The sequence below is a fragment of the Apteryx rowi genome, unplaced genomic scaffold, assembly GCF_003343035.1.
Source record: "Apteryx rowi isolate R43461 unplaced genomic scaffold, aptRow1 scaffold_719, whole genome shotgun sequence".
NCBI classification, from domain to species: Eukaryota; Metazoa; Chordata; class Aves; order Apterygiformes; family Apterygidae; genus Apteryx; species Apteryx rowi.
The window spans coordinates 119,933-137,094 of record NW_020451004.1 but is presented as its reverse complement, the minus strand read 5'-3'; the positions used below and the strand labels follow the sequence as shown (position 1 = coordinate 137,094).

General features: G+C 36.4%; 1 protein-coding gene across 2 annotated transcripts in view; it reads right to left on the bottom strand.

Annotated features, from left to right (window-relative positions):
- Positions 1-9,810: 9,810 nt before the first annotated feature.
- The window catches only part of TUSC3 (tumor suppressor candidate 3), a 104,844-nt gene continuing 97,492 nt past the window's right edge, over positions 9,811-17,162 (bottom strand). Inside the window, exon 10 of one of the 2 annotated variants that reach the window (XM_026087481.1) lies at positions 9,811-10,097. In XM_026087481.1, the coding sequence (XP_025943266.1) occupies positions 10,082-10,097 (16 nt within the window). In that variant the 3' untranslated portion in view covers positions 9,811-10,081. Of the gene's footprint in view, positions 10,098-13,848; positions 14,050-17,162 lie in introns of those variants that run through there. The other variant, XM_026087480.1, reaches the window with a different exon arrangement.

Below are 17,162 nucleotides of genomic sequence, written 5' to 3'. Positions count from 1 at the left end.
AATTCATACCCAACATGCCTGTGAAAAGTGTTTTCTAACTATACATTAGAAAGAAAATAGAAGATCTGTGTTTGTTTATAGCTCGAATCCTGCAGACAACCTTTCCTGCCTCCCCCAAAACATAGAAACATGTCAACTTCCAGGACTCTCTCGAATAAAGGTATCAGCTAATGACAATCAGCCTGTAAGTGGTGCCCAGGTGCAATAGTAAATACAAAATAGTCTTGCCTTGCTGCAAATGAGCCAGCATCTCCAGTTTAGGAGGCAAGAGAATTTGAAGATGATTAAGCAGAAATCTGCTTTAAGAAGTTTTAAGAAGGATTTGACAAGAGAAGCAATTTTCTTTTGCACTTGTCACATTCAGCTTTGAATCTCACTAGAACAGAGCTTTCATTTCACAGGCAGTCACTCACTGCACACCCAAGCTTTAAAATTTAATGAATGTACCCTTTGCAAGGGACTCTGGCAACAGCTTGGATATATTAGTAAGCTCAATGATGTCAATCAGAAAAAAGAAGTGTGAATGATGTCCTTCATTGTTAGAATCACACTGAAAATTTCAAAGCTTCTGTCTGTGTGCTTTGAACTCCAGAACCATTCCCTGTTTTGAACAAAAGCCCTTAAAAAAATTAAAATCATAAAACAAGATATATCTGTTATTTAATTAACTCTAATAATTATATCAATTAATAAGTATATTTTAGAGGAAATATTTCAAATTTAAACTAGCCAATGCTAACTTTCATTTAGCTACTTTAAAAAGTAGCAACAACTCACATTTGTAACCATTTCAGCTAGTGTTAGTGTAGTGACTAGAATTTACATACTGCTCTGACAGGATTTACAAACATGCCACAGCAAGACTGCGGTTAACCTCACGGATTAGGCAGGAGCAGCAGAAAATGGGCCCAGCTGCTGGGAATAAAAAAGCAGGAAGAGGCAGGGGGCAGGTCCAAGGAGAAAGAGGGGGAGTACAGCTAAAGCTGTGCTTCTGGAGAACAAGGTAAGCCTCTGGGATGTGGGTACTGGTGTCCTGAGCAATGGTAGTATGGGACTKGGGTGGAGGAGAGCTGAGCCACCCTGCCGCCTTCTCACTCTCTTCTGGGACACAGGGCTGGCCCAGGTTTAGCAGCTGGTTTCCAGTCCCTTCCTGGTGTCACTGGGACTCTGTGCTGACTGTCTTGGGAGAAGCCTCATGTTCTGCTCCTGCAAATTATTTCTCTCATGAAAGTGCTCAGTGCATGTCTTATGGACTCGGCTCTTGGTGTGTCGTGCTAGAAGCGGAGGGGAACAAACGCAGGTTTCTTGCGTGTGAAATGGTGTGTCTGGCATGGAAGGTTGTTTCAAGCACTGCGTCTGTCTGAGATGGGAGCTTCTTCAGCTGATCAGAGCTGGCTGGAATCGGGCTGTTTGTATCCTTTCCTTGAAGTTAGGATGCCGATGGGCTTGCAGTCCCTCAGGACTGGGTTTTGTTAAGGTACTCTGAAGAAGAATGATGCAGGTCTGTTATGTAAGATGGAACAAAACACAAGGTACGTCATCTCCTGTCRTCTCACCCACTCTAGCCTTGTGGGATGGGTGACTTTCTTCTTCCTAGGTTGCAAGAAACTCCACAGTCCCTCCTGTGCTTGTAGGAAAGGGTGGTCTCTATCGTGTCTGACTTCTGGCTGTGGGTCTGCTCTTTTCTCCTTCAGAGAGAGCCCTAAATCTCAGACTATGCTGTAGATACCCAGCTTGCTCAGACTCTCCCCCAGCCTGCGATCTGGCTCTGTACTTGGGAAACCTCTGCCAGCAGAGCAGGCGCAGGGCCATGTGGTATTCCCCTTCACCCCAGGGCTCTGCCTGGCCTGGACTGCAGCTGGCTTTTTGCCTGTGCTCCCCTTTAGTAAAACATATGCATACACTGAACTGAGCAACCAATCCATACCATCAGGGACTGTATCTACAACAAGTATGTGCAAATGGAGGGGAAGGCCAGTATAGGACAGTATATGGACTTAGTGGGTCTTTTAAAATTTTCCTTTTGAACAATTTTTTTTTTTCTTTTTTTAATTCTCATCCCAGTTTATCCTCTTCTTGAGCTCCCATTCACTTGGAAATAACGGGAACTTTTAACTTGCATTTATAACTAGAAATGTTTCGCGTTTCTCTGTTTCATGTTGCTGATTGTTCTGATTTGGTTTTGTAGTCCTGGCTTATTGTGTTGAAAGTAGTAGCTGAAAGTAGTAGCTGAAATAGCTTATATAGGAGCCATAACTTGTAAACAAAAAGTTGCTTTTTAATATGATACTATTCTAAGAATGATTTAGTCTCTTCATCAGAAAAACTCTAAACTCTTGTTCTTGCCGCATCACTCTTGATTAGGACTTTCAAGACGATTCTGATAATCAGTGCGGTTCTGATAACGTGTGCCCTCTGGAAGCATGAGTGAATAACAACTCAGCCCAGCAGGCTACTAAACTGAGCAAATTGGTAACTAAGCAAGGAGACAACTACTTTGCATAAGAAAAGATTCATGCAAAATGTAATTATTGCTTTAATAAACTAGGATTAGTCATTATCATCTGACTTATTTCATAAAGCTGTAATACTAATTACATAGGAGGTTGCACATCAGATCTACAAGCCCAATTAATCCTATATGTTCTGGTTCCCAAAATATTTATGCTGAGGACATGGCTAATTGTTCAGTAATATCTTTTTTTTTTGTCAACAATAATGAGACTTGCTACACCTTTTTAATTAATGTTTTCTTGAGGCTAACTAGGATACATATAACACGTTTTATACAACTTAGAGCAAGGAACTAAAGGCATCAGGCATAGGATACAAATAACATTTTCTGTCTAATTCTTGCTGTATCCTGTTATTGTTATGTTGGATTGGATCAAGAAAAGCTAACTGTACTAAGAAAAGTATAGTTACCCAAGAAAAAACAAATTTGTAACACTAAAAGATAGTTACCCTTCTTGATCATTAACTGTACATAGAAAGGAAACAGGAAACTTTCAATAAATTTCCAGTGCTTGGATTGTGTTGGATTTAACAAAGAAACATTATGGATTTTATTTATGTATGAATGAAATATGGACACAAGGTGAAATGGCTTATCTTGAAGACTCAGCATCACTTATTTAAAAAATAAAACTACTTGGAAAGCAATAACACTGTAGGMGTGAGTACTATTTTTCATTTCCAGGTTCTTAAGAACCATTATCTCTACTTAGAAGGTAGCATATTGCTCTCCAATTCCTGAARTTATTCAGCAATTGGTAAGCAGTTTGTGTTTCCTGCTTTGTACCTTATGCACACATTTAAATACATTCCTTAATGCCTCTGAGTATGCATCCGCTTCTCCTAAGCTCACAAAAGAGTTGTATTTGAATGTGCTTATACATACATCTTTACAGGATCAAGGCTTAGAACATCTGTACCTTTTGTAAAATTTTTGGCATCTAGCTCTATATTAGATGTGATATTTCATACTGAATTGAAAAGCCACAGGAAATGATAGAGAAGCTATTACTTGAAGAGAAACACTGCCTGTAAAAAGGACAAAGCATGCTTATTATTGGTCTCTGATATCATTACAATAAAATTCCCATCAAAACTGAAAATAAAGAACAGCAGTGTAAAAAGTCTTGGGTGTTTTCTAGGATTTCATTGTTGAGAGCAGCCACTTAARTTATATATGTAACATATATGCTACATAACATATTAACATAAGTTATGTTTAATTACTTTATAGAACTAATTTGCTTTTGGAGGTTGATTCTAGATTTAATAATAACCTGCTGCTCTTAACACAAATCTGTTTTGTTTACTTTAGCCAGTTTGCTGCAGAGGTGTGACCCAATGTCATGCATCAACTGGTGTAGCTTATTTGATAAAACACCTTTCTCAATATTTTGCATTTACTCCAGCTGGGAGGTGATGGTGGTATATGCAGCAAACTATATGCTGATAGGATTTAGAAAGGCAACTACACTTTCTGTTTTGGTGAGGCTAACTAATTGTTTTAGAAAGCTGGTTATCTCCTTCAAGGAAGATAGGCTGGAATGCTAGAGACCATCAGATACTCTGATTTTATTTTATATCTATCTGGAAATGGAGAAACTTTTCCTTGGTGAAATGCCACCTGCAGCATCTTCTCTGTTACTCAGAGTATGGACTGAATAAACTCCTCTTCCTAGCCATTTCCTATAATCAGCATCATACAAAAACTTTTGCTTGTGTTCTCTCTGCTGAAAAATATTGCAGTTGGGTTCTTAGTGAAGATTATGGAGAGGAAAGCAAAATCCTACTCTTGTTCTGAATGCTAGCAATTCCTTACAACAAACTTTCTGCTTTAGGTTATAATACTTAGGAGCAGACTTTTTTCAGTTATTTACCTCAATACTATATACCACTGGCTGCAAATAACACAAAGGTTTAAATAAAAGATTTTCAGCACAGAACACATCTGAATGCAAGTAAAGTTCATGGTGAGAATAAGGCTTAATTCCATTATCTCTTCACAGTACGGACGTTTGCGTTGGGAAGTATGGCAAGAGTGAAAACTGGAAAAGGTACATGAATATCCCTGGTAGTAATCTSTAGCTAGATCTTAGTCACTTTGAGCCTGATACCATCAAGAATGCATTTTGTAACTGTAATCTGTCTACAAAACCACTACATGGTAATACTCTAAATCTGCATTTGAGCAGTACCTTTGCTTTTAGACTTCTGACACTCCTGGGATTACTGCCACTTGCTTTACCCCATCTACAAATCACACTGAAAGCTCGTCTGTACCAGAGACAGTCTATTATACATCTTCCTTTATCTCTATTATCTTGCCCATTTTTTTGTCTTATTAATGCACAGCATACTGGAGCACCACTTAGTGCTGATTTATATTAGTGTCACAAAACCTGGGACCTGCAAAAAAGAATTCCTTCCCTCAAAAGGATGATAAATAACTACTTAAATCTGTAATGACATTAAATGTTAATTGTTTTCTTGAAATGAATCAGTTGCAAGAGGTGTTTGAAGGAAGAGTAACCCAGAAAGCATGATCGATTGAAAACAAAGCCTTTTAATGCACTTCTTCAGGTATCTCTCAGTGTGAATGACACTTGAAAATACTGTGCTAGTTCACAAAGAAAAATGATGATACTTCTGCAGTAATGACAGTAGAGAGCCTCTTGTAGGAACAGTAAACTCTGGCCATTTTTAAACATGCCTAAGATCTGGCAAGAAAAGACGCTGAAACTTTTATTGCAGCTGCTGACCTTCTCCAAAGGAAAACTAGCAACAATGAAGTGAGGGATTTAAGTCAAAAAGAGGTTTAGAAAGGGATACTGGACACCTTGGCTGGTACATAACATTATGTTGTTGCAGAGCTCTTCGTGATCAAAATGTTGTTCCAGTTCTTCATATGACAGTTTTGTAATGAACAAAGACCCCAGAGGCATTCAAATGTCTCTGAAAGAGGTGCAGCAGGATAGTTATCTCAGGTTCTTTTGTAGAAGCCACTTCTGGTGAGGGAGTTACCAGAAAAATAGACTGAAATCTGAATTTTGTTTAGTCTCCTAACAGTTCCTGAATTATACCAGCCGACATGACGATGATGACTAATATATCCCCGAAAAGCATGAGTTGTAACATCTGTTTTTTTGTGTGTGTGGTTTGCTTTATTTAATGGATATGAGTATTAGCACGCGAGTAGTTGTGAGCTGTCTGTCAGAGGAGACTGATATCTTGAGCATCCCTGAGAAAACATGGATATCTCCTAGCAGGAGCCTGGATGGGGACAGAGGTTTTGGACTGTGTATGGTCTTGCCTAAAAGTAAAATGACATTTAGATAATTAAGTAGTTCGGGACTTAATTATATCTACGTAGCCACTTAAGACCAATCTTCTTGCTCTGTTAAGATTTGCCTGACTAGGCAATAATTCAAAACACGAAAAATGCCCTATCTGAAGCTGTGGTCACTAGACTGTGCAGTGTTGTCCGTCTGCTTTACTTATGAATGACAGTGGCATCATTTAATACCACAATGCAGGTATGCTTTCAGCATTCTTATTCTGTGAACTAAAATGTAGTCTTAAGATTTACTGTTATGTATGTAGTTCTGGTTTACATACTTTTTTTTTATTTTATTTTTTTTGGTAGAACTAGTCTGAGGAAGGAACTGTATAGACAGAGGTTAAATACAGCGAGGAGAGTAATTATAGAAAAGAAAGGGATAAAAGCTATTCTGCACCAGGTAAAATTATTCCTAGCTCTGAATACCTTGACTATGGAGGAATTTCTAGTGACACAGATGGATGGCCAAATCAGCTCAATATTGACGTGATGTGGGGTATTACTTGCCACTAGATGTGGTGGTGGTAGATGGCCCTCTCGAGACATGCATGTGAATGTCATCATTAGATTTTAACCATTTCTTGCCTTTTTCTATCTCTGGTACTAACAATAACTTCCACTAGCTCTGATGAATGAAAATATTTTCAAATAAGAAATAGAAGGTTGTATTTTTCCTCTGTTGGGCAAAATGACTCCATTGCTAGTGAAAATACATATTATTACTAAACACGCTATAACTGAATAGGATTCTAACAGCTTTTTTTAAAAAACATAATATAAAGCTTCCTGTTTTCTATCCTTAAACCTGGAGAAGGAAACTTTTGCACCAAATGCTACCAGAGGGGTAACAAATACTTATGGAAGTATGTGTGCTACAGCCTAGATAAATTCATATATTTCACTGTTTTTGGCTGAAGTGCTCCTCAGTAATGAGGCTTTTTTCCCCTCTTCAGAGTAAAATTTCTAAAGCAAAAACATAACTATTAGAAGATGAAACAAAGCTTTCCAACTTGGGAACTTCTGAGACTTCTTCATTACTGTACTATTTTCTCACTTTTTCAAAATGCAAGTTGGAAAGGCTAAATACAAAACAAATATTTTTCAAGTGCTCTTAGACAGATAGACAACTTAGTGATTACTCAAGTTACTAATCTCAAAATACACTGATCTATGTTAACACATAACACATCCACCTTGAAAATATAGGAATGTGCATCTTTTAGCATCATGCACTTATTGTGATGCACAAGGAAAGGAAAGAAATTTGTTGAGAGAATAGCAAGAAATTGTTTTTTCTTATTAGTGTTACCTTGTATAATACTATAGCCAACTGGGGTGAATGGAGGACATGGAATTATAATCTTTGGCATTGGTAAATCAGATTAAAAAACACTCTTCAAACATTTGTTCCCCTGCAGATGGTGGGTTTATATGACAATGGTGAGAGAAAGCTAAAGACCAGGTCTTTTGATCTAACCTTTGTTTATGGATGATGTATTCACYTTTCCACATGGCAGACAATGAATTCTGAGCTTCTATACCTCTTACTCCAGCACGTATTCATACCTCAGAGAACATACAATGTTCCTATTCAGATGAGAACTGCGTGTAGGTGAACGTCTACTCTTGGATTTGAGAGGCTCTAGCATGATGTGGTCAGAGCTCAGAATGTTCTTAATTAAGAACTCCCAGTGAGGCCCGGATCTGCCCAGTGACAGGACTAATACAGCCTTTATGGATTCTAATGATCAGTTCCTTCTATGATAGATGTGGGGGGCAATTTCTCTTGGGTAGAGAACATAAGAAAAAAATTCAAGGCTCAACAAATGAATAAAATCATCAATTCAGGATGAGAGAGTATGCAAGAAGACATCTATATTACATTTTCATCAGAGGCAAAAATTCTAAGTATTTTTTTCTTGAGTCTAGTTATTCAGTACTACCAACCATAAGGAGCAAAATTCATACTTGGTTTATGCACATAAAGAATTGGAAGAATAAACTGCTAGAGGTTCTAACTTGCTCTAAAGGCATCTTAAATCTTTTAAGGATTGGGTCCTGATTCTGCATATGACTCTGCCTTACCAGAAACCTGCATCCATGCGGAGGTCAGTTCTATATCCTTAAAAGAACCCTGAGCGTGTTCATGTCACGTGCATAACTGGGTGGAATTTCGTTCGGCTGTTTGAAGACTATGTGTAGTTGAATTTGACTGGAGAGAGACTGGCGAATTTTTACACTTTCTTAGCAAACTGAGTCCTAAGGCTTTGCAGCTGTAAATCTTTATGATTGGATCCTCAAGTATGGATTTTTATTTATTTATTTTTACAAGTCTGAAGGTGGCTACTGCTGCAAATTTCTACTAGTGAAAAATGTCATTCCCAGAACCATATTCCTTTCATTTAGAATTCTGGGTACCTTGAAAGATGCACACTTATCTCCACCTTCATATTTACACATCCTCCAATTTGCACCCAAATGCTCCCTTTAACAATGACACATATGTAATTCCAACTGTATCAACATCTAGTTAAAATAACTAATAAAGTGCAACAAAACAAATGTATGACGGGGGGGTTCTTCAAAGATCAGTCAGATCCACGCAAAAACTTTAAGGCCTGTGATGTAGCAAAAAAAAAACCACAAGGAAGAAGCTGCTGGTGCCAATGACAGTGAACTAATACTTGGGAAATAGCTTGGAATGAGAAGCCATATAGTGTGGTGTTTTGGGGGTGTTTGGAGTGTGTGTGTAACTAAAAATACACACACACAAAACAAGCCAGCATGATTGAGGTGGAGTAGCATGTGATTCTTATTGTCTCCTGAACTGCACCCAATACTCTGTCTGGCATACTCAAAGGTTTGTGAGCATTTTACAAAATGCGTGAGATGTGAGCAGCTACAAAAGTGGTATTATATATTCCTATATCAGCTTTTCACAAAGCTGTGTGAATGCAGAAAATTGCAATTGCTGTAACTCCCATTCCAACATGTTCATGTATATTTGTTTATAAAGATTGTTCAGGATAATCCATTCCTTTCAATCCTTCTAAAGACAAACGAAAATTATGAATTAAGCAACTTCTGTCCCCCTAGCCTTTTGCCACCACAGAGGCTCAGTCTTGGTCTGTTTAAACTTCTGTGCAAGCTGATCTACTAAATTGATAATGAATCTTAGCCTTCTTGAGTTCAAGATTCCAGAAACCATTTTGAATACCATCCTTTGGCTTGAAAGAGGACACGAACTGAGAATGCACGTGCTCTGAATACTGCTGAGATGGGGGGGGAAGACTAAAATAAGTCTCTAGAGTTTATCTTATATTAGTGACTCGTTTGAGGTGATCAGGGACTACATTAAACACCTTGAAAAGACCCCAGATGGATGCTGACAGGATATTTGTTCGATATCACTCCAAACATGATTAAGTATGGAAACTAGTATTAGTATGTTCTAAATCTTCAAAAATATTGACCCAGAATCTTAAATATGGTTATTAAGTAGTTTGACTAACTGGAGGCTTATTTGATAAAAATGAATGTTACCTGAACAGGCTGGAATTCTCCAAGACTCAGTCCACCCTACCATCTATGCTGTAGCTAAGAGCATGCTGGGTTGTACCATCTCTAGAAGCATCATGGCTACCAAAGGCTATGGGGAATTTTGGGGGAACCTTCATAGCATGGTGTTAGCACAGTTGGTGTACCACCTCTTAAAAATCCTGGGCAGAATCCTATTGTTCCCTGAACTTATACAGTTTCAAGGCAAAGTGGTGGTAAGGGGCATGTAGTTCCCAAATTATGGTTCCCACCATAGTATTTCTCTTAACAGTAGTTGAAAAAAAACATGATATTTTGTTCAGTTTCTAAAGTGCATCTCAAAACCTCACAACAAACTTCAGAGGGAAAATCCTGTCACTTTTTGGACTCATGTTAATGAGGAAGCCTTAAAGAGTCACCTGTTATAATGAACTTTATTTAAACTCTTGACCACTGAGTACACTGTATTCATAACTTTAACATTTCCCAATGGAATGTTTACTGTATGTTTCTATAAATTAAGCATTCATTGCATAAAACTGCATTCATTTGTCTATCAGCATACTATATAACTTATCACAAAAACAGATAAACCAATAAAAGATTCTTGAATACATGTAACATTGGTAAGCAGATAATATCAGTAACAGCTTATCTTCACAGGAAATAGCTCTAAATGAATCCCTCTTGAATTCATTTAATTAAGAAGCTGAAAAGGAAAAAAAAAAAAGATTAAGTGCTGAAAAATGCATATAAAATATGGCATTGCAATTATTTTAACAGAATAAACAAGTATTTCAAAACATTCATTTGAAAAGTCATTCAACATTTGCATGATGATTTCTTTAATTTTTATATCCCATTAATTACTAAGCATGAAAGTTATCAAAATAAATAAAATTTGAGTGACTGAAACTTAAATTTTCCTCTTAAAAAATTTAAAAAACAAAATGTACTTCAAACATTTGTTCTCTTCAATCAAGTTCTGCATCTGCTCTTACTATTTAAATTGAGAACTACCTCTCCCAGGAAATGTTTCAGATTTATTCAAAACATTCTTTCTTCATTGTTAAACTGGCCCGAGTGGGGAGATTCTAGAGGACTTGGCAAGGCTCTGTAGGGCTGCAGACACTTAAATTCTTAATATTTTAATAAACAAAGAAGTTTCAGATGATATTACATCATTGTATACCTATTGTCATTTCTTTTCCCCTGGAACAAAACTTCATACTTCAAAAATACGTATATGTTGCTTGTCATTACTTTCATTTAAGGATTTCCAAGTACCTTACCAAAGAAGAGTTATCTTACAAATGGGGAAGTGGGAAAACAGAGGAAAAGTCTTGTATATGGCCATAGTGTGAACTATGTGAAGTACTGAATGGAGGAGTTTCTTTAACTTCACTGCCTCTAGCTTTCCATAAGAGATCTTTCATCTCCTTACAGATACGCAGTGTGCTCTAGCACATGCATGTTGTAGTAACTTTTAGCAGTCAGTTTTCTATTCATGGCATAACTGCTTAATCATTACAAAACATCCATACAAAACCATAAACTTAAAAGACAGTGCCAGTACAAAGATGTTCCCTGCTGCAAAAAGTTGACAAGCTTACTAGGCAAGACATATAAACCAAGGCAAAACAGATGGCAACTGGCTGGATGCTGGAGGGTGAATTGATTTTTGAAAGGGAAAAGCCATCAAGAACAACTGCACGAACAGGCGAATTGTAAGGTGCTGAACAGAGGAGAATGTATAAGACCAAAAAAAAAAAGGTAATTCAGACCTAGGTTAGAGGTATAAGGTCATRTATAGGAAAAAAATAAGAGGTGAGAGGAACAGTGGTAGTGAAAAAAGGTGTGTGTGGGGAAGAGTGAAGGGCTGAAGATTACAGTTAAAAGGCATGTAGATTTGTAGATGCAAGAGGGCTTAAAGACTTAATGATATGCTTATAACTGTAGAGAAAGATAAATATTGTCATCAATATTGTAAATATTATGTGTGATTTTGGATAAATACGCCACTGCCATATTTATTGTTCCTTACTTTCTGTCTGTAAGCAGACTGTATCTTTAGCCATTAAGAGATAATACAGAACATGGGATAGGGTAAACACAAACTATGTAGAAGTTATAAAACAAGTCTAGGAGGCTAGATACACAAGGAGGAAAAACAACCCTTCTCCCCAAAATCATAAACCAGAGAGCAGCAGAAGAAGGGAAGGGGAAGGAAAGGTTTCTGAAAAATCAAGAATGACAAAATGGACAATATATGTTGGAGTAGTTCTGAAAACAAACAAACAAAAAGCCCCACCATATCCCATTATGGCAAGCAGGGGAAAACAGAACAGAAAAGGTTGGCCAAACTGTGGTCTTTCAGACAACAACTAACTTGACTTAGGTAGAGGAGACAGGAGTAAATAGTAAAGCTAGAAGACTTATGGGAAAGCCATAAAAGTAAAAATAAAGATTGTTACAAGTGGTAATTACATAAAGAAGGTCCTACTTACAGAATGGCATGCACACGGTTTGACACAGGGCATTGCCTTCTGAAGAGCTGTGCTATGGGGCAAGCCACCCTAAAATACAGTTCTCTATTTCTTTAAAGGACTAGAAACCTGCACTGAAATTGGAAGCTTTACACAGATGGGAATGTGGAGGTCTGTGAACTCAGTATGTTGTTGGATGGCTTGGGTAAGCAGAGGAGACTGTGCTGTTTCCTCTTGCATTTCACTGGGCAGCTTCTTTCTGAAGAACACGGTGTCTAGCCAAATTAGGAGAAGGAATACAGAAAATGGTAAATTTAAGATGTATTGTTTTGCATCTTAATGCATCTGTATACATCTGCAAATGTATATTATTGTTCTCTCATATTTTAGAACAATCCTGATTTCCTCAGATTTGAAGATAGCCTCTTTTACGTAATGTTATAGATTTGATGTGAATTTCAGTATTTATCAGAAATAGATTTATGAGTTCATAAACTCTAAGTGAATCAATTTAATTATGCATGAAGTCAATATGGATAACATAACATCTAAAAAGCCGTTAGTATTACTCAGATTTATTAATAAATTTAATTTCATCAGTCTGAAAATACCATTTTTTCTATTTACTAATATTTTACCTGTAGATTTTAAAGAAATAACTATTCAATTTTAATCACTTGTATTTAACTTCAACTGCTCAATATTATACAGGATTTGTTTACTGAAATGAACTTAATTATGATAAGTGTGGACATTTCTCATATGGTATATATAGTGTATGCAAGGAATTTTACACCTCTAGGGCATCTTGCAATTTGTCTTTTCTTGGTGCATTGACTGTTTTTATTTAAGCAATAAACAAATACTTCATGTCTGATTTAACATTTATGTTTCTTTGATGAAAATAAGCCATACCTTCCTTATTATGCTTTCTTGGCGCTTAGTTTCAGTTCTCTGTTAGTCAATACATAATGTATTTTTCCATTCTACCAATATATAGTTCTGAAAGACTGATATTTTTTTATGGTCTAACTAAAGACTTCGTATTACCTTTTCAATACTATCCATGCAGATACAATAGCTACAAAGGATAATCTGATAATGAAGCACTTCACTTATCAAAAAACCTTACAGCACTGAAAGCAACTTAATGAAAAATTACATGAAAACTTCAAATTTTCAGGCATGCAAATCATCTAAAATCAGATTTAAAAAACTGCAAATGGTGCGACATGTAGATTGAAAGCATAATTAGAGATGTTGACAATAAAGAAATTGTTCTAAGAAATTTACCCACAAAACAAAGTAGAAGAGACAACAAAGATCAGCTGGCAAATTTGAGTCAAAGCTCACAAAAATCATTGAGAGACTTTTTTTTTTTTTTAGCATCAGTAAATAGTGAATAACACTTTTATCTGTCTGTCTTCTTGAAGAAATCCATGTTACAAATATTTGCACTCCTAACATTCCCTAGCTGAAAGTGCTCTTACAGAAGCTGGTTAATGTTTAAATTTAATGGTAACACCTTGAAACTATCACCTCAAATCAGTGTCAAGCAAAAGAACTATCCTTGTCTTGAGAAATACTTAAACTTGTTTCAAGAGGTCTGATTTAACTAAGAAAAATAGCAAGACAAAGAGATAGTAATTGCTTACAGCATGTGAAATATCATAGTCTGTATTAGTGCACTGATGTTTTAATTCATTTTTACTGTCTTTCCCCATTCTTTTAAATATTCTATGTGTGTTTTGGACCACAACTGCCTAATGTGTGGTTTCCCTAGAGCTTTCCACTGTAATTTCAAGCTCTTTCCTGACTGGCAATTTAACTTACGGTTCATGGTTTTGGTGTATAGTTAAGGATATTCTCTCCGTTCTTCTCTTGCAGTTACTTGACAGAAAAAAATCTATGCTAATATAATGAGATTTTATTGCTCAGTAACTTAATATATACTTAATATATCACTTAATCACTGAAAATCTTGGGGTAAGGAAAAGTCTTCCCCAAAAGATTCTCTTAGATATATCAATACTCCTGTCTTACCCAGAAAGCATTATAAAGGGAAAAATGTTCAACATGTAAAGTGACATTTATTTGATAATCAAATACAATATCTTTCAACAGTTAATGATAGAAATTAAAAGTTTTAGCAACAGGAAAAATTCCATCTTGCTCCTGTAAAAAAAAAAAAAAAAAAAAGTGGGTAAGTACAAGCACAAAAAGGCCTTGCCATGGTAAAAATGGCTCTAGGAGAGGCATTTGTTACATGTTGGATGAGTATCCATCATGATTCCATTTACTCAGTAAGAAACTTCCATGATGACTCCATTTATGAGTGCATCTTATTGCCAGTTTTTTGCATCACCTCTCCCATTCTGAGTGTTTATTTGTAAGAGTATTTTACCTGCATATTCATTACAWAAAAAAAAAAAAAAGAAAAGAAAATCCAACCCTAGCCTTCAAGAAAAAATATACTATGGAAGGAAGAGTTAAAAACTTAACTGGAAAATGTCTAAAGGGGATGAAAAAAATGTAAACACAGTTCTACTTTCCCCTACCACATACATATGGGCTCCCTAAAGAGCACATTTATAGACCTGTGCTTTTATCTAGGACTCCCCTGGACCCTTTACTGTTTGTCACTGAAAAGAACAATGACAATGGCATTACTGGGGTCAGGGAAATAACAGCATTACCAGTCTTTTGTTTTATGCATATTAGAAAAGGAAATAACAGTCCTTCGCCAGTCTTTGACTCATGATTTATTTTCATCCACCGTTTTTTGATATATCTTCACGACATGCAGGTCAGTGGTGAGRAAGAGGATGCACAGCAGTTGTGTTACTTTTTCAGTTTTTATCAATGCATGCTGCTTCACAGAAGACTTATTTAGTTGTTCAGTGACAGAGTACACAAGTGACTTTCTTTGAAATAGGACAGTAAAGTTGATGCTTATGACTGTATATATAGYATTAAAATTTCAGTTTTCTTTAAATATTGCTTTAGGTATGCCAACATAAATATTTTTTTCTTTTTTCTTTTTTTTAACTGACAGGTCATTAGTATGCCTTGCTGTTAGTATTGTTAAAGCAAAGCTTTGCCAGCCTGAGGATCAGGAGGAGCTATAACACAACACATCACAAAAAGACTGATTGATAGTTTCAAGGTGAAATCTACAACCAGTGAAAGTAAAAAGACAGACAAATTTCACATCTTAAGATATATCTACCCTGGGATTCTGTTGAAGATGCTAAGGAAATGAAACAAAAAGATGAATGTATATAAGCGCAGACAACTTAAAATACAGGATATGAAATTAAAGGGGCAAAGGGAGAAGAACAGAATTAATATACTTGGTCCTATATTCCTCTTTAGTGTTCTGCATGCTCACTTCATTAAAATTCTTTCGAACTATATACATAAATCAAGTAGAAGCTTCTCTTCTTAAAAAATGGTATCTGTTTTTATAGCAAACAGATTTGCCATGAAGATGACATGGCTGAGATCTCTGAAGTGTCAAAGAATCAATAGCCTGTTTATTTACAATAGCACTACAGAAAATGGGGTCAGAGCTCCCCAAGAGACACACAGAAGCCTCAAAGATTTAATGCTGCAAGGAACAGATAAGTAAACAACCCATTTGGAAACTAGCAAATGAAAGTTGATAACAGCAAAGGAGTAGGATCAGTTCTAGTGACAGTTTTCAGTAATTTTGTACTGAGTGAGGATTTAAGACTGAATGATTAGTTAATTTCCATTAATGGAGAATCTAGGGCAGTACAAGCAAGCCTGTAAAATCTTGCTTAATTCTGCAGGAGCAGTAGTGTTGTAAAAAAAAAAACAACCCCCCCCCCAAACCCAAAGAAAACTGAGTAACACTGAGCCAGCTATTAAATGATATTTCTCATGTTCTCATGTATCCACACAGGGTTTATTCTTTTATGAATTTACTTGATGGGTGTTACTGATTAGTAAGTTGCAACAGTGAATCTACTTAGCTCCTTAGAACAGAATTTGGTTGATGGATCTAATAATTCCTTCATAGTAACAATATGATGCAGCAATACCCGATTGTAACAGGGTTGTGATGAATCATTTCTTACAGCACTATCCTGAATTTCTTTTGGTCTTTTCTTCACTTGCTTTAGCACAGGAATAGGTGCACTTCTCTTCCACGTGCATTGTAGATTTAATTAAATTTCTTGAACTTGAACCTTTGGCAGAATTGAGAAGTTCTCTCTCTTCTTGTTTTTCTGCTTCTTGATGTCCTTCATTCTTAGCTTCAATACTAAGTGAGGAGACTAAAATCTACACAGGGCTCCAACTTCTACTAGAAATTCCATAGAAAAGATAGGTATTTTCCTAAAACTTAAACTGGCTTCCAGAATCTCTGATATTTTACCAAATATAGATTCAATGGTGAGAAAAGAAAATCTGTCCCCCCAAAACATACAGCAAACACATAAGCAAGAAAATGTAAGGGAAAACCCTATATTACTTAAAATAAGATGCTTAAAGCTTACAATACAGTAGATAGATAAGTAGCAAAACTGAGCAAATAGGTCTGCATTAACATCTATGGTGCTGTGTAGATAGACTAACTCACATAGCATAATCATGTTCACAAAATACTGTTCAGTCTCAGAAGTCCCAAGCATCATACAGTAGTCAAAAATCCCCACGGCTAATATTCACAAAAAACATACAAGGTCTGAAAGATAACAGTCTCTGCAGTATAAGCATGTTGTTGATAGGTTATAAGAACATTCCTAGGATGAAGAGACTAAAATCGAAGCCATTATACCTTCAGGTTTTCTTTACTAGCTCTGAAATTTTAGAGTAAGGAACAAAACAAACAAAAACTTCTTTCACTTGAATAAACTTGTTATGAAAAGATGCAAGTGAGCTCAGACCATGCGCAGGCATTCTGTAGCAGCGCTGCTTGAGTGAGTCAACAAGCTGCAGACCAAGCTTGTAATCCCTTTAAGTAAGAATATCGCACACATAGGAAAACTGAAATCTTTCACCCCAAGTCCCCCCAGGGCTAAAAGGTAGTCTCTAGAAAGGATATCAAGAGGCTGTACAGACTATCCCAGATGACAAACTATTAACCGCACAGTAATGAAACCTTGCAATATTAGACAACTGGGCTCTTTATATACTTCTTCCCTTGACAGGAAAGACTAAAAAGCAGGAGCAGGCCTTCTGTGGCTATTGCAAAGGGAAGAGTTTTCCTATCTTAAATATGCTGTTACTGAATGCCAGGAACAAATCTAAGATGACCTAGA